This window comes from Drosophila suzukii, chromosome 3, assembly GCF_043229965.1.
Source record: "Drosophila suzukii chromosome 3, CBGP_Dsuzu_IsoJpt1.0, whole genome shotgun sequence".
Classification (NCBI taxonomy): Eukaryota; Metazoa; Arthropoda; class Insecta; order Diptera; family Drosophilidae; genus Drosophila; species Drosophila suzukii.
In genome coordinates, this window is record NC_092082.1 from 91,756,272 (window position 1) to 91,780,109 (window position 23,838).

At 40.4% G+C, this 23,838-nt stretch overlaps 2 protein-coding genes across 2 annotated transcripts; one reads left to right on the top strand and one right to left on the bottom strand.

The window, feature by feature from the left end:
- Positions 1-2,339: 2,339 nt before the first annotated feature.
- Positions 2,340-21,890, bottom strand: wts (serine/threonine-protein kinase warts). The gene is made up of 8 exons (XM_017077449.4): positions 21,569-21,890; positions 13,957-14,931; positions 4,922-7,085; positions 4,739-4,859; positions 4,534-4,649; positions 4,388-4,466; positions 4,131-4,326; positions 2,340-4,067 (listed from the first exon to the last, which is right to left on the bottom strand). Exons 2-8 carry the CDS (start codon positions 14,080-14,082, stop codon positions 3,666-3,668), a joined length of 3,204 nt encoding a protein of 1,067 aa, XP_016932938.3. The 5' UTR covers positions 14,083-14,931; positions 21,569-21,890; the 3' UTR covers positions 2,340-3,665.
- Positions 21,891-22,419: 529 nt separating this feature from the next.
- On the top strand, positions 22,420-23,300 carry dj-1beta. The gene is made up of 3 exons (XM_017085788.4): positions 22,420-22,578; positions 22,646-22,965; positions 23,026-23,300. The coding sequence occupies exons 1-3, from the start codon at positions 22,441-22,443 to the stop codon at positions 23,177-23,179; spliced, it is 612 nt and encodes a 203-aa protein (XP_016941277.4). The 5' UTR covers positions 22,420-22,440; the 3' UTR covers positions 23,180-23,300.
- Positions 23,301-23,838: the final 538 nt, after the last annotated feature.

Genomic DNA, 23,838 nt, shown 5'->3' on the forward strand with positions numbered 1-23,838 from the left:
AAGGAAAAACTAGCATGTAAAAACGAAAAGAAATCATTTGGAAAAGTCTCGCGAAAAATCTATTAGCAAAATTCCATGTGCGTATTAAATGTAAAAATCAAAAGAGTTAAAGCCAAAACCCCTATTAACTATCGAAATGTTTGCCATGACAATAAATTTATGACTAAATAATTGATAATGCTTTCGATTCCTGCGCTAGCCCAAAAAACCCAATGAATCAAGTCGACTTTCAATTATAATCGTTTCTTACTCAGCCACAAACTATGATTAGTTAAAAAACAAACAAGGTTTCCAGAACAACGAACATTTCTTTTTATGATGTTTAACCTGTCCAAGGAATTTTCGCCCATGATTTTCTTGCTTTTCCAGACACAAAAAAACGAGAACAACCACTCACAAAAAAATGCATTTAATACTTAATTAATTTTTATATATTTGTATTTTTAACGAAGAGGAGAAGGGATCGCTTGGTCGATCACCAGTATATATGTGTAAATACATATATTTTTTGTAAATTATTTCGCAAGAACAAAGCTAGAGAATCCAAAACCAAAACAAACGCAAACTGTTATACTCGAGTTGAAATACTTCGGAATTAAAGTACAGCCAGCACACGTTAGCATAAATTTAACAATAATTACTATTACAACCGTAAATACTTAGCCTAGTTAAAAGAAAAAAAACCCTTAACAACAACAGAATGTTAACTTAAACACTAAAAAAAGAGAAACTTATTTTTAAGCGCAAATACTATGTGGTTTGTGATGGATATTTGCACTCTAGGGCCTTATATGAGATACACACTACACTACACAACACCCACGTACATAAACATAAACAATTGTTAGTTATTTAAATACGATACACACACTTAATTGGAGGACGATCGTTTTAATGTGTTCCAAACTCCAGACTCCGAACTCCAACTTTTCTACTGTCCTACTCCCAACTCTCTGTTAAAGTTGTTCACCTCACTCTATGTGTAAATATGCGGAGCACTTGTATTATTTGTTTTATTTCTTATGTCCAACAATAGCGATCCCTAAGTTAAGAACCTCGTTGAAACGGCATCAAATGTTCATTTTATTGCTCGACAGAGAACACCAAAAATACCGCTAAAACATCCGAAACAAGTAACCAAAACTATTGAGAGACGAATGAGAACGATTCAAAGTAACTTATATTTCAAATATTACGCATAAATGTATTTTAATCAAAGTAAGCCAAACGATTCAATGGATAAAAACGCATTCATATAAATGAATAAAACCTTTTTGTCTTGATAAATTTACAAAACAATTATTATAATTATTAAATTTACAATGTGAAAATAATAAAAAAAAAAGAATTATTAAAATTTAAATGCCAATGGTTTATTATTTGGGCAAGGGTAACAAGTTTTGTTCGATTGACATCGTGAACAAAAATGTTTGTGTCTATAAGCAGTGGTCGAACTTTAAAACAATTGAAAATTTACACACATTTGAAATTATTTTAAAATCCGCCCTTTCAAAGAAGGTGTGACCATGTTATGGTGAAGAAGTATTCGATATAACAATATCGAATATTGCGTTGATATTTTGTCAGCCCTGGCCGCACTTTTTGAATGCGAATCTACTATCGCAATTTCAAAAACATAAGAGCGGGAAATTTAAAAACAAAATACAAAAGAGGATGAACTACTTACCAATTTGCTAGTCGGGGAGATTGGCCGCCTAAAAATTGTGGAAAAAAAAAAAAAAAAAAAATTGAATATAATTCAATTACTACAATAAGTTGCGGATTTTGGACATCGAGAAGGATGGCAAGGAAATCGATTACTTTGGTGGATTGCGACTGGCATTTTCTGCCTACCAAAGACACTTGAAGCACGTGCTGCAGGGTCCTACGCAGCAGAGGGTCAACGAGATGATGCCAGGACTCGACCTGCTGCCGGATCAGCTCTTCTTTCTGGGGTCCACGCGGCTTATTTACTTCTTTTCGAAGCATGCCAGGTCCCATGCTCTGGCTTCCTTAACAAGAAATGAAGACTTCTTTAAGGCCTTCAAGTGTCCTATAGGATCTGGAATGCGTCCAGCCAAAACTTGCCCCCTGTGGTAGACACAAATGGCTTCTAAAGTATTTTACTTTCATTCAGAAATCGAACGCAAGTACTACATATGTAGGTTCGATTTCATACCTACAAGCCAGAATCATCATTACCTACTTAAATTAATCCACAATAAAATTGTATTTAAAATAAAATTTTAGTTAGAATTGCAATAATATCGACCAGGACTAAAAAATAAATCAAAACAATTGGATCTCAAAAGATCCCAAAAATAACCAGCTGTGAAGCGTTTTTGTAAAATTTTCTTTTCCATTTATTAATTTGCTTTAGTAAACTAATTGGCCAAGGCACACAGAGTTCGTTTGTATTTTCTTTCAATTAGCTCGATCTCCTCTCACATTTAAAATAGGTTCCATTCCTATATATTTAGTTGGATATATATAATCATAATAAAAACACACGCACATACAAACTGCAGCTAATTCAATAGAAAAACAAATCGTTTCCCGTTAAGCATTTTCCAACGAACCTACGACAAACAAAAAATTGATGTACTCTCGCTTAAGTGTTAGGAATTAAACTAGATTACGGTTAGCGGTCTATAAACTAAAAAACATCTTAGGGCGCTACACAACTTTAGAATAGATTACAATTAACGTTCTTCTTTACAATATTACAGTAGAAAGATTACAATTTCCGTAGCTCTCCTCGTATCGGTTTGTGTTTTCTGTTTGCTATCAGAGAATATGTGTTGAACTTCCCCCACACATTTCCCATGTGGGGCTAAACAATTTGATTTGGCATTCAACAAGTTGGTCTAACATTGCTAGATATTTTCACATAGGTTATGTCTAAGTTTTGTTCTTTTTTTGGGTGGGGGGAGGTCACATTTGAAGAGCAGTGATAGATGGATTGGGCAGAAAGACACAGATTTTCGGTCCTGCTCTTCCGGATTAGATTTAGATTAGGCTTATAAGACCCGCTTATATCGCTGCCGTGCGACTTTTGGTCTCCGTTGCTCCATCGCGCGCCTCTCAATCCCGATTCTGGATGGGACTTTGTGGGATGGCCGGGATTTCACCAGCCTGCTGAGTTGAATTCCGGCCATCGGATTGGAGGCGGGAAAGGAGAGGAGTGGTTGGGTAAATTCGCGTTCTCGTCTCGTTCTTAAGGCATTTCGTTTTGCTTTGAGCACCAGAAGTGTTCGATTTTCCAGTTGGTCCCTTTCTTTTCCAACAGTTTAAATATTTATGGTTATAGCGTTCGTTATGGAGTACGGTAGAAGGATATACTATGCTCAGTTTGAAAGTCGAAAGTCCTGACTCGCTCTTCTCTTCTCTTCTCATCTCTATTCTGTTCCGTTTTAAATTTATTCAGTTCATGCCCTCGGGCATATATATGTATATAGATATTTGTATTTGTATGTATATGTGTAGTTCCCTCGCTACTTTCTCCTATAATTTATATAATATATATAGTTCTCATTCTATAGTCACGCATTCTTTACAAAAACCAAACCCACTCGATAATGTCTCTCCCCTTTTTGTGACTATTTGACTAACAATGATTTTCGGGGTGGGATTGAGGGATTGGGGGTGGGAAATAGGTCAATAGTTCAGACGTAAACCGGCGCCTGATCGTCCGTCATATCCGGCGGCTGTTTGTCGTCGAAGAATCGCCTGAAGGTAAATTCGAAAAATCCGTGGAAGGGCCTGTCATTCAGATCGATGTCATCGCCGCTGCTCATGTTGGAGTCGTTGGAGCGCAGCTTCTCCGGGTCCACGGGATCGAAGTTGGACGTGTCTGTGGGGTGTTTGATTTCCGGTATGTAGGGCGCCTTTTGCTTCCGCATGTCCGCAAAGTCGATGCCCTTGAAGAAGTCGTGGCCCTTGACCTCGTCTACGCTCTTCCCCAGCCGCTTGTCAGCCGACGCGCAAAGTCTCCGTATCAGATCCGTGGCATCCCGCGACAACTCGGCCTGCGGCGGTATATGCAGCGTTTTCTCCCAGTTAATCACCTGAAACGGAGCCATCACTCTTGGGTTATTGCATTTTTATGCACAATGTAATTGATACGGCACCTTTTGTTGCGTCTCCAGCGGACTGTTGGCCAAGAAGGGCGGCTGACCCACCAACATCTCGTACAGAATGACGCCCACGCTCCAGTAGTCGCAGAGCTGCGTGTATCCACTCCTTTCCAGAACCTCGGGAGCTATGTAGTTTGGGGTGCCCACCAGCGAGTGGGCCAGGACTCTTTGGTGATCGCGCATCCGCCGCCTGCGAGTTCGGCATACTTTTATTAATGGCTTTCCATATTAATTAAGTGTACGAAACTCACCGCTCCAGCACGGTGGGCTTGGGTCCGTTCTCCGAGTACTCCTCCCATGGTTCCATCGAGTCCTGGCGCGAGTGGTTGCCTATGGTAATTTAAATGGTGTTATTAAAACAGTTTATTCGTCTCGTAGATAGTTTATCTTATTTTACCATTCTCCTGGTAGTACTTGGAGTTGTGCGTCCATCGGAATCCCGTGCACAGGCCAAAGTCGGTGAGCTTTATGTGTCCGTCTCTGTCAATGAGTATGTTGTCAGGCTTGATGTCCCTGCAGGAGGATGTAACACATATTAGATATGGTGAATCTTTTAGAGTAACCCAATAAGATATTCAAATACATATGATATCTTCCATTACCTATGAATGAAGCCCATTTTGTGGACACTGTCCACGGCGCAAGTGACCTCGGCGATGTAGAATCTGGCCAGCTCCTCCTGGAAAATGCCCAACTTGATGAGCAGCGACATTAGGTCACCCCCTGCAGAGAACACACAGGTTTTTATTAGTCAGACTCAATGGAACTAAACGGATTCCACTCACCTGGTATGTAGTCCATCACAAAGTACAGATTATCCTTGTCCTGAAAGCTGTAGTATAGCTTCACGACCCAATTGTTATCGGCCTCCGCCAGGATATCCCTCTCGGCCTTCACATGGGCCACTTGATTCCTCTTCAGGACATCGGCTTTCCGCAGGGTTTTCATCGCGTACAAGTGATTAGAGGTGTCGATCTTTCGCACCAGCGTCACCTCCCCAAAGGCACCCACGCCAATGGGCTTCAGCTTGATGAACATGCTCTTGTCCATTTTGGCGCGCTTCAACCGAATGTAGTTGCTCTCCTTCTGGTTCAGCATCTTCCTCATTTCAATCTGCGTCTGGTCGGGCAGCCCCACCTTGAGCATCTCCTTTTCCAGCTGATTCTTGCGATAGGTTCGCTGGCGATAGGACTTGATCACGTTCTCGATGTGCTGCTCCATGAAGAACTTGAAGGCTTGCGGGGAATACTGCCGGATGCGGAACTCCTTGCGCTCCTCCTCCTTCTCCTTGGAGATCTTCTTGCGCTCCGGGATGGGTGAGGCGTGCTTGATCTTCTTGCAGGACGTCGACGAGGAGGCAGTGGTGCTGGTGGACCCATTACTGCCCCCGGAACTGTTTGCTCCCGTGTTGGAGGAGTTGTTGTTGTATTTAGCAGGCGGTATGGGCGGTGTCGTCGCCAAATTGCTGTTGCTTATTTGTACGTTATTGTTATTGCAGCTGGGTGGTTTGATTTCGCTGCTGTTGTTGTTGCTTTGATACGGCGGTGGTGGGGGCAACTGCCGGCTGGGATTGCCATTGGTTAGCTTCTGCTGATCTCGTTCCCGCTCCCTTTGCTCCCTTTCCCGCTGAGCCTGTGCCTGGAGCACCCGCAGGGCCTGAAGTTGTTGCTGCTGCTGCTGCTGGTGGTGTTGCTGCTGCTGCTGTTGCACTTGTTGCTGCTGCTGCTGCACCTGGTGTTGCTGCTGCACCACCGTGGCCGCCTTGGCCTGCATGCTCTTGGCATAGGACGGCGGCTCCAGGCAGTTGGGCTTGCTGCTCATGCCCACCAGAGGCGGTGTCGTGGGCGTTGGTGGTTTGGATTGCTGGTGTTGATGTTGCTGCTGCTGCGCCGCCGCCGCTGCCTGTTGCTGCTGCTGCACCACGGCTGCGGACTTCTGGGGGTACGACGGTGGTGCGGACAGCACGTGGACAGGCGAGTTGCTGGCCGAGGCACTCGAGGGGGATTGGGGGGCCACTGCGGTCTGGAGCACGGGCTTCTGGACCTGCGTGCTCTTCACACTCTGCATGATGATCGGCTGCTGACTCCTGGCTTGGTAGACGCGTGGCTGCGGCTTCGCCAGTGGCGCCGGTGGCAAGGACACGGTGATGGGACTCGGCGATCCTGCCGAGGTGGCCGAGTATATCCCACTGCTGGGGGACTTCCTGTAATCAGACTGCTGGGACTGCGTGGGCGATTGCCGCGACTGCATGGAGGCCGTGTAACTGGGCGGTGGTGGCGGCGGTGCTCCTCCTCCTCCGCCGGCTCCACCTTGAATTAGGTAGGGCGGTGGCGGCTCCACCACCACAGAACCACTTCCGCCGCCAGGATACAGGTTCAAGGACTTCATCTGCTGCGTCAACTGCTGCTGCGGGTTTTTCAGCCCGTTTTGGGTTATTACAGGTGAGTTGCGATTGCGTGGTGGCGGCGCCGGCGGTGCCACCTCACTGAATCCACTTGGCGAGGGGGAAAAGCCCCCATTTCCGCCGGGATTCCCAACCGTCCGCGAGCTCGGCTGGTGGGTGTGGTGCGAGTGGGGGCTGTCCGACCGGGAACTTCCGGCTCCGGAATCCAAGGCCGGGCTGCAGCGCAGGTAATGACTGCTCGCCGTGTCCCTCTCGATGCTCGGTTTCCGTATCAGTTTGTTTGGCAGCAGAGTCGTCATCATCTTTGGCACTCGTCCGTTCGCCACGCCCACTCCCACGCCCACGCCCACACCAACGCCCACTCCGGATACGGATATGGAACCGGATCCGGGCTGACCTACGATGGCGGGGGGCGGCGGGATGACCACGTCCGGCGAGGGCGACGCGGAGGGCGGCGGCTCCATCGGCGGCTTGGCGTGGTGGTAGTCCGGAGTAAGTGCATCGTTGCGTCCGTTGGTCGCCGTATATCGCAGTGGTGTGTAATTCTGGAATGGGCGGAGCAGGCGGTTAGTTTAGATTAACAAGATTAAGATTAAGATTACTAATCTTTTACATATGTACGTAAGCATACCACAAGAGAAGATATTACTTCTTTAGAACCTATATTTAAGGGAGTGTAATCGTACCATTTATTATTATCTCATTTCATTTCTCATCCTAAATTCCTAAAAATACCGTACAACATGATTATCGTTTTTATAATTTGCGTATCTTTTTGAGTCAAAGGCAAAGTGTATCTATTAGATATGTTGAACACTTATGAATAATACAACTTATAAAAAAATATCAAAAATGTATCTTATGACTGTAATCTTTTATATTTCAATACAGCAGAGAGTACCCCAACCCCCCCTCAAAATCCTTTTCACTACGCCCATGTGCGATCGACATTCCTGCACTAAAAAAAGTATCAAAAACTAAACAAAAGGCGTGCATAAAAAACAGAAACAAAAACAATGAGCAACAAAAAGCGAAACGGAGGCTAAAACAAAAGAGCTGAGAAATGAGGCGACCAAAGCAACGAAATAAAATTCTTGCCATCGTCGTGAAATTCCTAAAAGTCAAGCGCAGGCAATGGGAGCGAGCGAGATAGAGCGAACGAGAGAGAGGGGGAGAATGGGGAGCAGGAAGAAGAAGGGGTAGAAGAGGGGAAAGAAGAAGAGCCGGCTGCCAGATGCGCTCCAAAACACAAAAACAAATACACTTGCATTGAAGGTTGCCCTTGCTTCCATCTCGCTCCCACCCATTTGTTTGATCTTTTTGGGGCTCTCTTTCTCTCCTTGTCTGCTACTCGTTTTACGCGTTCCTTTGATACCAATCCCCTTCCTTATCCCCCTTCTCACCGACAATCTTTTGCCCTTTTGTGACTGATCCTCGGTTTTATGACTTTGAATGCCCCACTCTCTTCGTTCTCTTCTAGAGATGGCAACGTGATGGGAATTTGTGTGCGATGTGGGAACGCGAAGTCTTCAGGACTATACGTGCATAATATTTGATATTCTGAATAAACAATCAATAATATTTTAAAAGTAAAGGATAAAGAAAACGGACCACTCTAACTCAGCAAAGACAAACCGCGAATTCTTTAGATCAAGTACTAGATTGGTTACAGTATACCCAAAATACCCTTATATTTAATAAACAATTGACAAGCCATTAAACATGTACATTAATATAACTTAAATAATTCATTAAATTGACGGTTTATAAGATAACAAGACGTTTAAAATTCATAAACTCAGACTTGCTTGGCGAGAAATTACTCAGAAGGTTTTAATTTCGTGTTCTCATTAAGTCAAAATTTTTGTTTTTTTATTTTATGATTTTTATAGAACATGCAAGCAAAATTGGAAATTGAATAAAGATTTTCTGGTTAGATATATTTTTATATGATGCTAAATTGGTCTAATTTTATTCAGGGAATATCAACCACGCTACATGTCGCGATTTTAATGGGAATCAAATTAAAACCAAGGACGCGAACCAAGCGAAACCCGACAAAGACCCCCAGCAGACTGTGCGTCGCTCTTTGAGGGGGTCTTCAAGACACCCCGAATCCCGATACCCCATTCTTCTTCGCAGCCTTACATGAAAGCCAATTTACGGCAAATTAGCGAAAGCCAATGGGCTCACTAAATCAGCAAGTGCAACAAGAAGACCAAGAAAAAGTGTCGCCCACGCAAATTGGCATTGCTAAATTTTTTGAAATAAAATAAATTGGATTTACCGGGGGACTTAAGGGCGAGGGGAATTACGAAACGTAGAATTGCCGAAACACTTTCGCTAATCCACTTAAGCTCCTTTGCTTTGCGGTCGTCAATGCAATTTGCAAAGCGATTAAGCTGAAGGCAAGGTCAAAAGAATCATCGGATTACACAAGAATATATATACCTTTTAGAACTGGAAGATAAAGTATAGGTTTCGAGGTTTAAGCGCTAGTTTTTCTGTACACTCCGTTTTAAAATTAGTATTAAATTAGAGAATTGAAGAAAAAAATGTACAGGTTCCCAGAATGAATATCATTGAACCGAACTAATGATCAAACTATATTATGTCAGGGGTAATGTTTAGAAATTTTCGCTTGTAAATTCTCAAAAATCACAATGCCAACTAAGTACATCCAAAATCGAAATTCTTGGCAACTGTCACATATTTGTGTAAAAATTTGAGCACACGGAAGACTAGCTTTGATGATAAATACATATTTGTATGAGCAAGGTGTATGAGCAAGGTCCTTAAAATTAGTATAATAAAAAATGTACCCAAACTGATACCATACATTAAAAACCACACACAGAGCATTCCTTATAGTTAAACTATGAATCCTATTTTAGGTCTAAGATATGACTTTCATATTTATGATTGGCCTTTTTTTGGTTTTTTCGGAGAGGGTGCTGGGAATATCTCTCACCGATCAGACCATAGAAGCACTATATCGATATAGCCAAACATTCTGCCGCACGCCGACTTTTGTTTGTGTGAGTGCTTGGGGGCTGTGCGTTTGTCTGTTTGTCTTTTGTTATTATTAGAGGCAACACACATTCTTTTTTCGGCGATTGCTTCTGCTGATATATATTGGATATGTCTGTACCATATACGATAAAGACACACACTCGCATATGTTTAGGTGAAAATTCCTGAGAAAATAGCTAAGGCGCTGAGCGCGAGAATAAAGAAAATCAAGCGAAAGCGACCCACCGACAGGTTCAACAAATTTTTCGCATGAAAATCGGGCAAATTAGTTGAAAATTGCACCCCAAGGAATTCCATTTCGCTCGAAATGAAATGTGTCCCCCAAGAATTGGTTGCAGACAGCGCAACAGTGGCGAAGAAAAGTGTTTAAATACCCTGAAATATTAAAGTTATTATTACAATTAAATAAAGAATTAATTATAATTCCATATTTCCAAGAAACTCAAATCAAGACATCTTTATGAAAACTCACACTTTTTGCACTCACTGTGCTCACACTCCTTATAAATAGCCTAATTCGCACCAAATCTAAAATTGGGATTACATGTGTACGCGGCGACCATAACAGCACCAAATATGTCACATATCATATGGACGGAATAGACCCTGAATTGGTATTGCCAAAGCTGGGACCTCCGCTTCCACAAATCGATTGCTTCGATTTGTTCACTAATTTATTTATGGATTATTTTAATTTTTATTGTAATGGCATTTGGCTCACTGTTGAATGCGTTGGCGTCTTGTTTATTCGCCGCCTTTTTAACGTTTGTATTTTTATTTATTATCAGCGATTGTGATTTTAATTAATTTCTTTGCATACTTGTGGCCCAACCATTTTTGATATGGATATTTATAGCAGGAGCAATATGAATTTTCAAGACGCGATTCGTTGGTAGCTAACCGGCTAAAATGCCGCTAAGAAAAGAGGTTTTGTATGTCTTACATTGGACTTTTAGATACTTATTACCTTGGTTTTTAAACAAAGAACTTAGGTAGTACTTAATATAAAAATGTTAGCCTAGCATGGTCCTAAACATATAGTAGAAGCACTATATCATTTTTATATTATATTAAATATTTTACATTTATAAGAGGTATATATTTTCATAATATATTGTCTTATTTTCTCCAAATCTAGATTAAATTGAAATGGTAAAAATAAACTCTTATTATTTTAAGGGGTATCAAAGCGATGGGTAAACTTTTAAAAGTATAAAACATTTGTGTAGGCGTGAACATGGCCGCCGAAAGTGTTGATCGGGCCGCGCATAAATTTGGAATTTATTTATCGTCTATCGTTTATCGCTCTGACATGCACTGCCCACATAAGGAGGAAAACCCCCCTCGCAGACAGTACTCCAAACGTATGAGCCATATATGAGCAGATTATGGGTTTCTGGTATTTAGCGCTCAGCATGACCAATTAGCCGGGCCATTGTGCTCCGGTGTTCAGCTCAGTTCGGCAGAGGCAGGCGTAGGCCGAGAAGCCGGGCGAAAGTTGGCCAAAACCGAAAACCCCGACCGAAAACCAATGCCAATGGCACAGCAATTGCAGCATTAAATTGGCCTGTCCAAACTGGCCGCAGTCATAACAATTAGCCAACTGCAAAGCATATATTTTATGGCCAAAAACCTGAGCACGCCCATCGCCTGGATTAAGAGAAATCTTCCCCCTCCGCTTCCCCTCCGAAGACTGCGGAATTCTTCTTTCGCCCGATCCCCGGAGCCCCGAGAGCCCGAATCCAAATCCGAGCCCGAAGAGCCCGAAACATAATTTACAGTCGCAGCAAACAGTAGCTGGCAAGTGGAGGTCGTAAAACTTTAAATTGATGACCCGTCAGATAATATTTAAGAATTTTTATGTCCTCCCCTCTGAAAACTCCTTTCTGCACGGCTCTTTCGCATTTTTTAAAGCCCGTTTCAGAACTTTAGGCCTTGCAACGATTGAAATCTTTAATAGTGGCTTAAAAACGGAATGCTGACAGGAGAGCAGTCATCGAAATGGGTTAGTCATCAAAAATATCCTGTTATGGGATGTGGTGAATTATTGAAAGGATTCATACTCTCAAAGATCATATAAATAACCATAAACAAGTCATTTGAGTATGCCATTCTTTAAAGCAGTATTATCTTTTTAATAGAATAGCATTCGAATGGGTTGTTATGTTGTAGTTTTCTGTTTGGAAAGTAGTAACTTGCAAAGAACGTTAATGAAAAAGAAATTTGGTACAGCCAAGAAGTATATTACTATAATATTCCCCAATTTTTTTTAAACACCTAGGCCATTCTATATTTTTTTGTACTTACACTCTTGTTACGCACTGTATCTAACTCCTGATTTAAGATTGTTGATTGCGGAGTGAGCAACCAGTTAATAAATGATTATGGCCGGTTGCTTGGCTAATTGCAGCGATGGTGCTGAAGTCTTTAACTGATCGTGCAAGACCAACTCGACCATTAGTCATTTGCCCCCTGCCCGACCATCTTTACGGGAATTTTCGGCATTCATTGAAATCAATAGCAACCCACTCATCAATTGGGTAGGAATATATATATTCCGATCTGATCGGTTGAGTTGAGAGTGTGACGTCAATGCCAAGAATCCAGGGCGATCGCGTGTACGCACACTTCAGAACTTTAAAGATCGTCTCGTGTGTGTGCTCTCATTTCCCTCACTCTACACAAAAAAAAATATTATGAGATATGGTGATTTTCTTTATCGATAAGAAAGTACCAAGTCTATCAACTATTATTATGAAAAAAAGGTATTGTATGGAAATAAAATAATTTTAATATTTCATTTGTTAAAAGAATTTCTACTTGACAGCGCATATCTCATTTTTCTTTCCGTGTAGCTGATCTTCCGTCCCTCTTTCGCCGGTCACTTTGTCTGCCAGCCCGTCGCCACCCATCCACCCACTCGGAAGCCAGAAGGTCAATTGCATTTCGCTTGCCAGTTCATTAATTTCGCCCCCTCTCTGCGCTGCCTCTGTTTTCGGTTTAAATATAGCTCGTCTAGATCTTTTCCTTTTGACCAGCCTAATTGCCAGCTCCTGTTGCTGTTGTTGCCACAGCTGACCATCCACCCACCCACTTATTCACCCACCTCCTGACCTTGTTCAAACTCGCGCGCGCAGGTAAAAAGTCCGCGGCTCGTGCCAGATTCTAAAAAAAAATCTGACGCTGTTCTTGGCAAAAGAGAATAAATTTGGTCATTATACATTATAGTTCTTGAGAACTGAACGAATACAGTCTCATGTTTTAGGATATAATAAGATTTGATTCTCGAAGCATAGTTATATTATTTCCAGCCAGATACTAATGTGAAATATGAAAGTTTGACTGAATTAATATCAACATTATAAATTCAGTTTTATAAACAACAAACACTTAAAGATTATCAAAAGAAGACATAAAATCAAGAGCATTTGCTGGATGGCACCGCTTTTCCAGTCTCACCTCAATAATCACCCACGCCTTTGAAAAAATCTCTTTCCAATGGTAGTGCTTTTGTGGCTTGCATTTTATCTGGTTATTAGTTTTTATTAGTTGTCGTGTCTTCTCCTTTTGTGTCTTGGTTGTCGCATCATTTGTCGACCGACTATAAAACGTTGTGATAAGCGTTTTTAATGGCATAACTTCCACGCGAGAGCTAAGACGTTCTTAAGTGGAATGTGAGGGGGCTAAACCGAGCTTAACTGAGATATGTTGAGTGGCATGGAGCTAAACGGTTTTTTAAATTCCTTAAGCCTGTTCAACAGCTCGAATTAAACATTTTGAGTGAGTCAGCGGTGGATAATCCCCAATCCCCGATTAGTTTTATGTATTTCGTAGGAAAACAGAGAAAATTGGACACAGATTATAAAGGTTTCTGTTATTTTAAGATAAATGATATGGTCTTCTGTCCGTGTTATTGGAAGATATTATTTAAAGATACTTTTCCCTATTTCGGCGCTAAAAACAAAATCATCTTTCCTTTTCTTGTTTTCTGTTTACCATATGAACTACTTTTTTGGATGAATGAAGATCTTCTTGAACCAACCCATTAATTATTTGATAAAATCTACGATCTGATTCAAAAAGCGATCTAAGAACTCACGCAAATTTATCCCAAGTTTGTTTTTATATATTGTCTTGCTAGGAAGAAGCATCTATGAATGATTTATAAGTATTATTTTATACACTTTTATAAAAGGTGCTTAAGAATTCGCTTTAGCAAAGTGAAAACCTTTGGAATCTACTTATTCAATCCTAGGAAAATTGGGATGCAGTTGAGTGCCGCAAAATATTTCGAGGAATAAATGAATTTCAACTTAATGATGCTAAAGAATTCGCGCATCTACTCTGGAAAAATGAATTTTCTCAGATACTCTCTACTCTTACCTGATTATTCCTATGGTTATTTTGTACTTCGAATCGGGTTAGGTCCTGCTTGATGCTCTCGAGGGCTTCCGCTGTGTATTTATTGGCATTGGGGCGACCGCCCCTTTTTTCGCCCGCTGGATGCATAATGCTGCTTCTTCGCCCTGTGATATTTAGCACTCATATCACAAAAAATGCTCGACTCACTCGCACACGCACAGCAGCACACACACACTGGGGCACATCGGCGGCCAGAGATTTGAATGAAATAAATATTTCAGCGGCTTTGCCCCCTTGTTTTTATTATTTAATTGGATGTTTTGTATAAAATACACGTAAATAGATAGATTATACCACTCGATTTGTGATTTGTTTGGCTTTGCTGTTGCTTTGTTGAATCCGTCGCGTTGCTGAATTTTTCCCCGGCTGGGAAGGCACTTTTAGCATTTGATTATTTGTGGCGAGACTTTATAATGAACTACTTGGTCTCGGGCAGGCGAAGGTTTACGATGCTTTATTATCTCGATCTTGATATTGTTGCTCTCAATAAAGATAAATGTGTTTGCACTGCTCTTTCTCGCTGTGTAGGCTTCTGCTTTTGTTTGTCGTCGGATTATTTATCACTCGCGCCGGGAATTCTTCCACTTCACATTTGCATTATAACAAAAACTTCTCTCGCCGCCCAACATTCATTTTGCATGTAAATATTTCTCCTCACATTTTATTTGTATTTGTATATTGTATCTTTTTTTCCGATTTCTGATCTTTCGTATTCTTTGTACATTTTTCTGCTTTATCACAGATTCTGCGCTAGCCGCAGACACAATTCAAACTCGAAAATAGTTGGCAGATCCGAATAAAAGTCCCAGGCGATGAATGAATTTCATTTGAATATTTGAATATCAAAATATTAGTTGATTTTTAATTTGATTTGATTCTCGGCCTCACGGAATTTTAATTGATCCTACGCACGAATCGATGGCGGCCAACTTGGAGCTGAAAATAGACGAGAAGACGGGGGAATTGGATGAGAAAATTGGTCTAACGAAAATTGTCACACGCTATATGCGAAACAAGGTTCCTCCAAAGTGACCCATTCATTAAAAACCCACACAGAAGTTATTCGGTTCAGACAGCCTGAACTTAATTGTTGGGTTATACCTAACTACTTATGAATACATAAGTTCTCTGAATAAATTCTTCATCACAGAAGTTTTAAAAACAAAAACTGGATTATACATTACTAACAATTTAATATGTAGTATTCAATTGATATATTCCCAGTAACCATTTCCTTATGCACCCAAGGATAAAGCTAAAAAATATTCTAATAAAATTTGTAAGCGTTTCGAATAAAACTATTATGTTGACTCCAAAAACTATAGCTATTTCGTCAGTCGAGAACTCCAGATACGCACCTCTATCTGGCCCTGCTGATGGGTTTGTCGGCCCATTTGAATGCCAGCGACGTGAGTCACTGAATATCGGGGGTCTTAGAGCTCCCGGAAAATCCACACTCATTGTTCGTAATGACCATCGTAACTTGCGGAGGAAGTGCCTTCTTTTGCATGATTTTCACGCCTTTTGACAGTGATTTTCGGGTTCAAACAGATCCCAAGTTGCAACTGATCGAGGGCAAAAAGTAGTGGGGAATTCAGGTGGTGGCAGGGGTGCTCATAAATTATGCTCTTATGTCATGTTTCGAATTCTGGGGAAATGTAAAAAAAATCCCCACACCGAAAAGGCAGCAACGCAAATACAAACCCATTTTTATGACGAACCATTAAGTTCACACTATATAGGGGGATCGGGGGGCGGAGGGAGTGGCGTGCGCACCTGACTATGAAATAGCCATCGACAGATAGATATGTAAACAAACACGGAATTTCGCCGAATTTGTGCCAAGTGCAAATGAGGAAGGAAACGCAACGAACATGGGGTAAAACTTAAGTGATCGAAGTTTGTAATACCCTGCAGAATGTAGAGAAAAGACTCACTGAGATCCTAAGTCTGTGACCTTAAACGAAAATTATAAAAATAACTGAATTTTTAATGATTCCTACACTTTATAATAACCAAAATACAAGTTTTTAATTTAAAGATCATACAGAAATGATCCCTTACTTATCGTATGCCTCCTTTTGAGAGTGACTCATGAAAAACCAACTGTTCAAATGGGTAAATTTCGATATAGTAATCGACTCTTATCCCAAGTGGTTTATTTTTTGTTTGTTTATAAATCGACAATGTTACTATGTTCCATTCCGATGAAATTATGGGAAAAGCTAGCTAACAGCCATCGTCCAAAGTTAATTCTTTTTCAGAGCTATCGAAATACATATAGTTTTAAAGTTTATTTTTTTCTGCATCAGATCCCTTCGACCATTTCAAGAATTCTGCGGCCTCTAGAAGATCATTGCTTGCATATTAATGGCTCCATTAATAACCGATTTCGCGATTTGCCCATAAAGTTGGCACACTGAATAGTTGACATTCCCCGAAGCACTCGCTCATGAACATATATCTAGAGATAATGAACCATAGACATCTGCCAATGTTCAAACATGACTCTGGTGCCTTGATCTGCACACAACATTTTGATTGCCCTGTAAATTCGCTCGAACATAAAAGCCACAGCAGCAACACAGAATGGCACGGCAAAAATATGAGTTTTAATTATTCTGTTGACAAAAGTTGTTTTCTTTACTTTAATTCTATTCTATTAGCTTTTGCCAAGGAATGTGAATTTTGCCGGGGTTGTGTACACGAGACATAGATGATAACAGGCCGGGGGAACATATAGATCTTGGTTGGGTAAACATCTCAGCCCCACGCGCCAAATCCGAGTGTCAACAGAGATCGGCCCTGGTGGCTATATAACTATACCCATACATACGTGTGTTATATAGCCTATAGCCTCCCGCATTATTTTGTTTTGGTGCCAAGTTGGGAAATTTGCGCATTCCACGCATACCGCCCAGTATTATTGCGCAAATAAACGACCGAGTGTGTACGTACGTTCAATAACTAATTAACAATCCAAATAACTAATTCACTTGCCATCGACCATCTCTTTCCTTGCTCCGTCTCACTCCCACTCGGCTGGAATATTTTGATTTTGATGCGTTATTAAGCGGCTACGCTTTGGGAATCTTTAATTGTTTAATTGCGTCCAAAGTTGTGCCTCCACATAAAAGACCGAGTGCCGCTTTATATCTAAGGCTATATCTAAATGGCTTTTATTTCTCATTTTCGCTTAGGCGGAATTTTGCATTTAGCATTAATTGAGAGAGTTTATTGGCAATTATACGCATTGAGCAAATCTAATATTGCAGGAATTTAAGTGTCCCAAAATAAAATACTTTGAGTGGAGTGAAAATCCTTACATAAGACCCAAGAATGCCTGTAGTTGTGTAACGCTTGTCTTAGATACTAACTCTAATCACTTTCGCAAACTAGGATTTAATATTTATTTTGTCGAGATTGTGTTTATTTTGACACTTGTAGGGAGGTGTTTAATCACCTGATAATTACACTGTGTAAGCAAGGGATTATTAAAAGTGGTATTTGTCTTAGGGATTAACCATCAGTTAGTATTTTTAGGTTAAGGTATGGGTTAATCATATGAGGGCAGAAAAATCTATGTAGATCACATTGAAAATCTCTTAATAATGTGATCTTAGTAATATATCGAATAGAACACGGGAGAACTTGGAAATTATTTTTCTTTTTAAATTGAGATTTTGGAAATCAACTTGTACTTAAACTAATTTATCAGAAATATTATTTTCCAACTATGATAAGGAATTACTAAACTGAAAAAGACGTGAGATACCAAAATCCCGAGGGCATTACGGGGCCTCTAAAAGAGATCAATCGAAAGGGGGCACAGAGGCGGCGAGAGAGAGAGAGAGAGATACTCGCTGCAGGGGGCAAACACTCATGTACACACTCACACACTCTCCCCAGCGAAGAAGTGTGCGACGCGTCAGGGCAGAAGATAAAAATAGTATTAGTTGCTGATTATTATTGCAAAAATGCGCATTCCACAGCGGCGAAGAAGAAGAAGAGGAAGGGAGGAGGAAAGGAGGCGGAAAGGGGGAGGCAGCAGGCGGAAAAAAGGGGGCGGGTCGGCGGCTGCTGTTTTGTTGCTTTTCCTTTGCTTTGCTTTTGCTCTCTGTGTTTTCGTTTTCCCTTTTTTCATCCACTCTCTTACACACACACAGAGGCGTATTTTAAATGTGTGGAGTGGGGGTAAAAGGGGGTGGGGCAGGGACGGCGAAGGGGGCAATCGAAGCAAGCAAGAAAAACGAGCTAAATTGCATTTTCGTCGTCGACGTCGCTGGACTTGCATTGCAGCCCACAGTGGTGGAGAAGGGGGTGGGGAAAATTCCAGGCGGGTTTTCGGGGGGATGCTGATCGAGAGACACCCACAACAGCCGCCCCTTTCCCTGGAAAATTGTTAAAGATTTCTATGGAAACCTCTTCTTTCCAATGGTGTTCTAGGATCAAATAGATTAATGTGCAAAAGCAGTGGAATTAGTGTTACGCTTTCCTATAAGTCGAACTATTTGGAACATTTCACAAGTACTCGTGTATATGTATATCTTACAAATTCATCAGAAACCCACGAAAAAAATAAATACTATTGAAAGGACGAAACCCACGAAAAAAATAAATACTGTTGAAAATAATAGAACTATTTTACAAAATTTAATTTTATCAGAAAATTATAAAGTTATTAGATTTCTTGCTTTAAAATGTAGATTAGAAACCTCATTTTGTTCCATTTGCTATAATCCTTTTTGCAGGGTATCCCTTGATTCGACTTAATCCTATCCCCTCCTTCCCCCACCATCCTCCTCTTCCTCTTCTTGTTTTATCGTTCATTTACTTTTAAAAGCGAACAACAACAGCAAAAACAGCCCACTGTATTGGTATTTATTGCCCTGCTCTCTGCTCTTCGAGTGTGTGTGTGTATCTGTGTGCTTTGTGGAATGCACACGATCAACGCCAATGGAGCCTCACCTGTTCCATTCTGCCGCAGTAGCAGTCGACGTCGGCAGAGGCAGAGGCAGAGGCAAGAGTACGGAGCAGCAACAAAAACAATAAAAACAACAACACGCTCACATAATCCAATGCGAATTGCATGCTGGAATGTGAATGGAATCCCAACGATTTTCCAGCTTCGCTGACGATGACGCCGCTGTTTGCTGGTTTTTAACAAAAACAACAATGGCAGCAACGGCAGCAGCAACAACTACAACAATAGTAGTAGTAGTAGTAGTAAAGACAGCAACAACATTTTGCACATTTGGGAGGAGTTTTTTCTTGCCAGAGATTGGTCAAGCTCTTTTTTGCTGGCTGCAACTTTTGTGGGCTTGTTTATATCCCAGCCATATACTGAGTTTTATAAACATTCGATGGAAAATATTTGGAATTTCGATTGGGCACTGCTGATATACATTTATATTATACCCAGTATGGTATAAGACTACAACATACCATATAAAAAGTAAATGTTTTGAATTTAGTTTAGGATTGGATGATATCAAGACAGAAAGGGGTAATATTTAAATTTTGGTAAGGGAAGGATTCCCCTTATATGTATGTTTTGAAAATATTTTAAATATTTTAATTTAATTGAACTTAAGAAGTTTTTAAGAACTGTGATATTATATACAAAGTATAATTTTAAAGATTTCTTTTCTTTTTTTAAATATAGAACAGGATAAGATGATATCAAAGACAGAAAAAAAATATATTAGTGTGTGTTAAAATATTTTGGTAATAAAATGTATGTTTCATTTAAAACAATATACATACAATATATAATATTAAAGGTTACTCTTTATTTATAGCAATTTTAAAGGAATTATCAAAGCAACAGTCGACAATAAAAATCAAAATTACATTGGAATATTTGGAAATTGAAGGCTTGAAGGACAATATTTGAGATCTACAAATATAAAACAAAGTAAATAATTATGGTAGCAAAGTTCAACCATTAACAAACTTAATTTAAGCTTCCGAAAAGTGTAAAAACTTCAGTAGCCTATGACACCGAGATTTTGCATATCATCGACATCCAAAGTTGCAATTAAGTTTATGAATTTTCGGCTGGCATGCCGTCACGCTGACTTCACAAAAGGAGGAGGTCTCGAAACCCCCACGCCCCCTTTTGTATCTTGCTTTGTGCCTTTGCTGTTTTGCTTTTTACCAGCTCAAATAAGCCGCCTGAGAAATTATTGTCGCACTGACATTGAAGTGGCGGCGCTGCCTCTAATTACAAATTACAATGGGTTGCACTGCAGTTACTTGTGCCACATTTTGCATTTCGCATCTTTCGGATTTACATTTCCCCCGCTGCTCTCGTGGATTTTCCCCATATTTATGTTTGCCGTTTGTGCGCTTTATTCATATGGAAATCGGAGGCAGCTGCTGCCCACGGTTGCATCAACACCGCGGATATTGTCACAAAGTTGATCTTTTTCTCGGCTACAGTGGGTACTGCCTTTGTGGGATTTAGTGGGGAATAGGGAATACTTTTTATCATCAGAATAAATGTAGATCTTATTGAAAGACAGCTTAAAATCAGGGCTACACAGATACAAAATCAAATTGATTTGCATCTTTTATAGAAAAACCAAATATCTAAAAGATATATCGGTCTATCCTTCGACCTTTTCGATATTATTGACTAGACATTTGACATAAGAACAAATATCTAGCATATATTGGTATAGTATTATTATTTTATAGTATATAAATAGTATACAGTATTTCCAGGCGTAGCATTTCGCTATAGAACTATTCAAATGTACCATAGGGGAATTACTTTTCTGATTTGATTTTTTGGTTTATTTATGAAAGATCTTTTTTAACATATTTTTTAAATTCAGTTTTTAGTTTTTTTAGTTTGTTTTACTGTAAACAAAGGTTTTTTGCTTTTTCCGCAAATACTATCTATAATTATTGTTGTTTTTACTTTAATTGTTTTCTTGATGATTACTTTTGTACATTTTTCAAGACACCTCTATTATAACCCCAATTAGCCGCAGTTGGAAAATCTAGAAATCTGAATAGAAAATGCGGGCAAAATTGACCTTGCCTAATGTCGTGGGTAAAACGAAAGGAATTCCAATTTACACTGGAATTAAGTTAAATATTTTTGTTGAGATTAATAGTTTTCACAGATACTAGTGCGGAAGGGAGACGGAAGATAGAAGAATTTAATCCGATTTGTGTAGCAACCTCTCGCTCTCTCTTTCTCTCCTTCGCTCTCCCCCACACCACACACACACGCACACACACAGCCATAGATATTCCACGAGAGAGCGAGAGCGAAATATGTAAATACAGCCTGTTGCATTTGTGTGTGAATTTCGCATTTCGTTTTCAGGCACTTTTCCGCACATTTTTGATTGCTTTTCGTGCGTTTTCCGTGCAATTTTCCTCGCTTTTCCACACAGACAATTGGAAATGCACACACAATCGCATATACACACGCACTGGGACACACACGCACACAGTCAAACACATTCAACAGATATTGCATTTTCTTTTTGGACTGGAAGATACGCAAATTCCAGCTGCAAACGTTGCATTTTCACCAGGCATTTTCCACATTTACCTTGGCTCCTTCGCGTTTTCCACTTTTCTCGGGTTTTCCACGCGATTTCCTCGCTTTTCGCCTCTTTGTTCTCGCCTTTTTCGCGTTTCCCACACACGGCACTTATTGCTTTTCTTCTTTTTCCCCTGCTTTTTGTTGACAAATCGCTGGTATTTGTTGATGCTTTTTCACTTTTCCCACGCGCGTTTTGGGTTTTTCACTCTCTCAACGGATTTTATCGCGTTTTCCGGGCATTTTCGGTGCGATTGGCTTAAAATTAGTAAAATTAATTCGTGGTTTGTTGCTGCCGTCGATTGAAGACCGTTTTGCGGCGAAGCGAAAATACCACGACGTTTTGTTTCAGCGCGAACGGTAACATTAATCATCTTATCGATAGTAATCGATAGGGGCATCGATATTTTTGAAAAAATATCTCAGTCTTGAACCTTTAACTTATGCCAATTGGAATGTAACGCGGACTCAAACCAAATTTAATTATTATACAGTAAGGACTCAAACCGGTTTAATTTACTTATTAAATTTTTTATTTTTATTTTTTGTTTATTTTTGTTAAAGTTTTGTACAATTATTTCCTTACATTTCTTGGCATTTATGTAAATTCACTTTTTAAATCAATTCGGCAAAAAAAAAGGGCCAAAGAGAAGACAATAAAATAGAAAAGTCGATGAGATTCAGCTAGCGAATTCTAATACTGCTAAATCTACGACATTACAGTTTTTTAAAATTATAAGCAATTATTCTCCAAAACTTCCAAATTATAGTGCAGTTAATTATCTTAATTATGTTCCCGCTAACAGTTTCAAATATCTCGACATTTGCTGCTCAAAGCTGCGTTGTTATTACAATCGCTATCGATAAGTTATCGTAGCTATATGGTCTTAGGATTTTCTGCAATTTCAAGACATTTTTGTAAGTTTGTTAAAATGTCGAAGAGTGCACTGGTTATCCTGGCTCCTGGGGCTGAGGAAATGGAGTTCATCATAGCCGCCGATGTTTTGAGACGTGCGGGGGTAAGTTCTGTACTTCACCCACTATTACATTACAAACCCACTATATACTTACTATGTGTTCTGACAGATCAAGGTCACCGTTGCCGGCTTGAACGATGCGGAGGCGGTAAAATGCTCTCGGGATGTGCAAATACTTCCTGATACCTCGCTGGCCAAGGTATCCTCCGATAAGTTCGATGTGGTGGTTCTGCCCGGAGGATTGGGAGGTTCCAATGCCATGGGAGAGTCTTCGCTGGTTGGGGACATCCTCAAGAACCAGGAATCCAGCGGAGGTCTCATCGCCGCTATTTGTGCCGCGCCCACCGTGCTGGCCAAACATGGAATCGCCTCGGGAAAGTCCCTCACCTCATATCCCTCGATGAAGCCCCATCTGGTCGATAAGTACAGGTATTTAATATTTATTTATATTTTAAGACTCCCTTCTTAAAAGGTATTATTTTCTTTTAGCTATGTGGATGACAAGAATGTGGTTCAGGATGGAAATCTCATCACTAGTCGAGGTCCAGGAACGGCCTATGAATTTGCTCTTAAAATTGCCGAAGAATTGGCGGGCAAGGAAAAAGTCCAGGAGGTCGCAAAGGGTCTTCTTGTAGCCTATTAAAGTCACAAATGGGTACTCTCATTTAATATTTATTGAAGAGCTGTCGCAGGAATTGTTTTAAACAATTTATGTAAGCAAGAACTGAATTAAAACTACTTTGAGCAAAGCAACGCTAAAAAAATAGTACTTTCATTATCAACAAACTCACAATTTGCAGCTAATAAATAAAAACAACATAATTTGAAGAACTACATAAAAAATACAACAATTTAGAGACACAAATAGCATTGACTTAAGTTCATTTTATAAAGTAATAATTGAAAATTAATTTCAAATAAAGCAAGGGGAATACCCCTGCTGGGAGCGTGTCCCTGCTAGCAACCTGGTTCCGAACCGGGGTTCGCACCCCCACTATCCCGGCGCAACGCGTTATTTCCCCTAAAACCGCCAACGGTCACACCGACGTTGCGGTGCTTACGTGAGACGTAATGTTTGAGAGAGGCATTTTAATATTCAACAAAACTGGTCTACTGAGCTTAAAGAGCCTCGGAAATCACACATTCGACTTTCGCTTAGTTTGTATTTGTATTTCCGCACTTCCAGCCTCAACGGTCGTTGTTTTGCTTGAATTGCACTTCCAGAAAATACCAAATCCCACGAAATCGTTTTTTCAGTATTTTTGTGTTTGAACGTAAGCAAACGTAAGCAACGTAAGCAGC

Coding starts and splice junctions, on each gene's coding strand:
- wts (XM_017077449.4), bottom strand. CDS start 14,082: ATGCATCCAGCGGGCGAAAAAAGGGGCGGTCGCCCCAATGCCAATAAA. Junction 7,086..13,956: donor ATAACCATAGGAATAATCAG/GTAAGAGTAGAG, acceptor CGCCCATTCCAG/AATTACACACCACTGCGATA. Junction 4,467..4,533: donor CAAGTACTACCAGGAGAATG/GTAAAATAAGAT, acceptor AAATTACCATAG/GCAACCACTCGCGCCAGGAC.
- dj-1beta (XM_017085788.4), top strand. CDS start 22,441: ATGGTCTTAGGATTTTCTGCAATTTCAAGACATTTTTGTAAGTTTGTT. Junction 22,579..22,645: donor ATGTTTTGAGACGTGCGGGG/GTAAGTTCTGTA, acceptor GTGTTCTGACAG/ATCAAGGTCACCGTTGCCGG. Junction 22,966..23,025: donor CATCTGGTCGATAAGTACAG/GTATTTAATATT, acceptor ATTTTCTTTTAG/CTATGTGGATGACAAGAATG.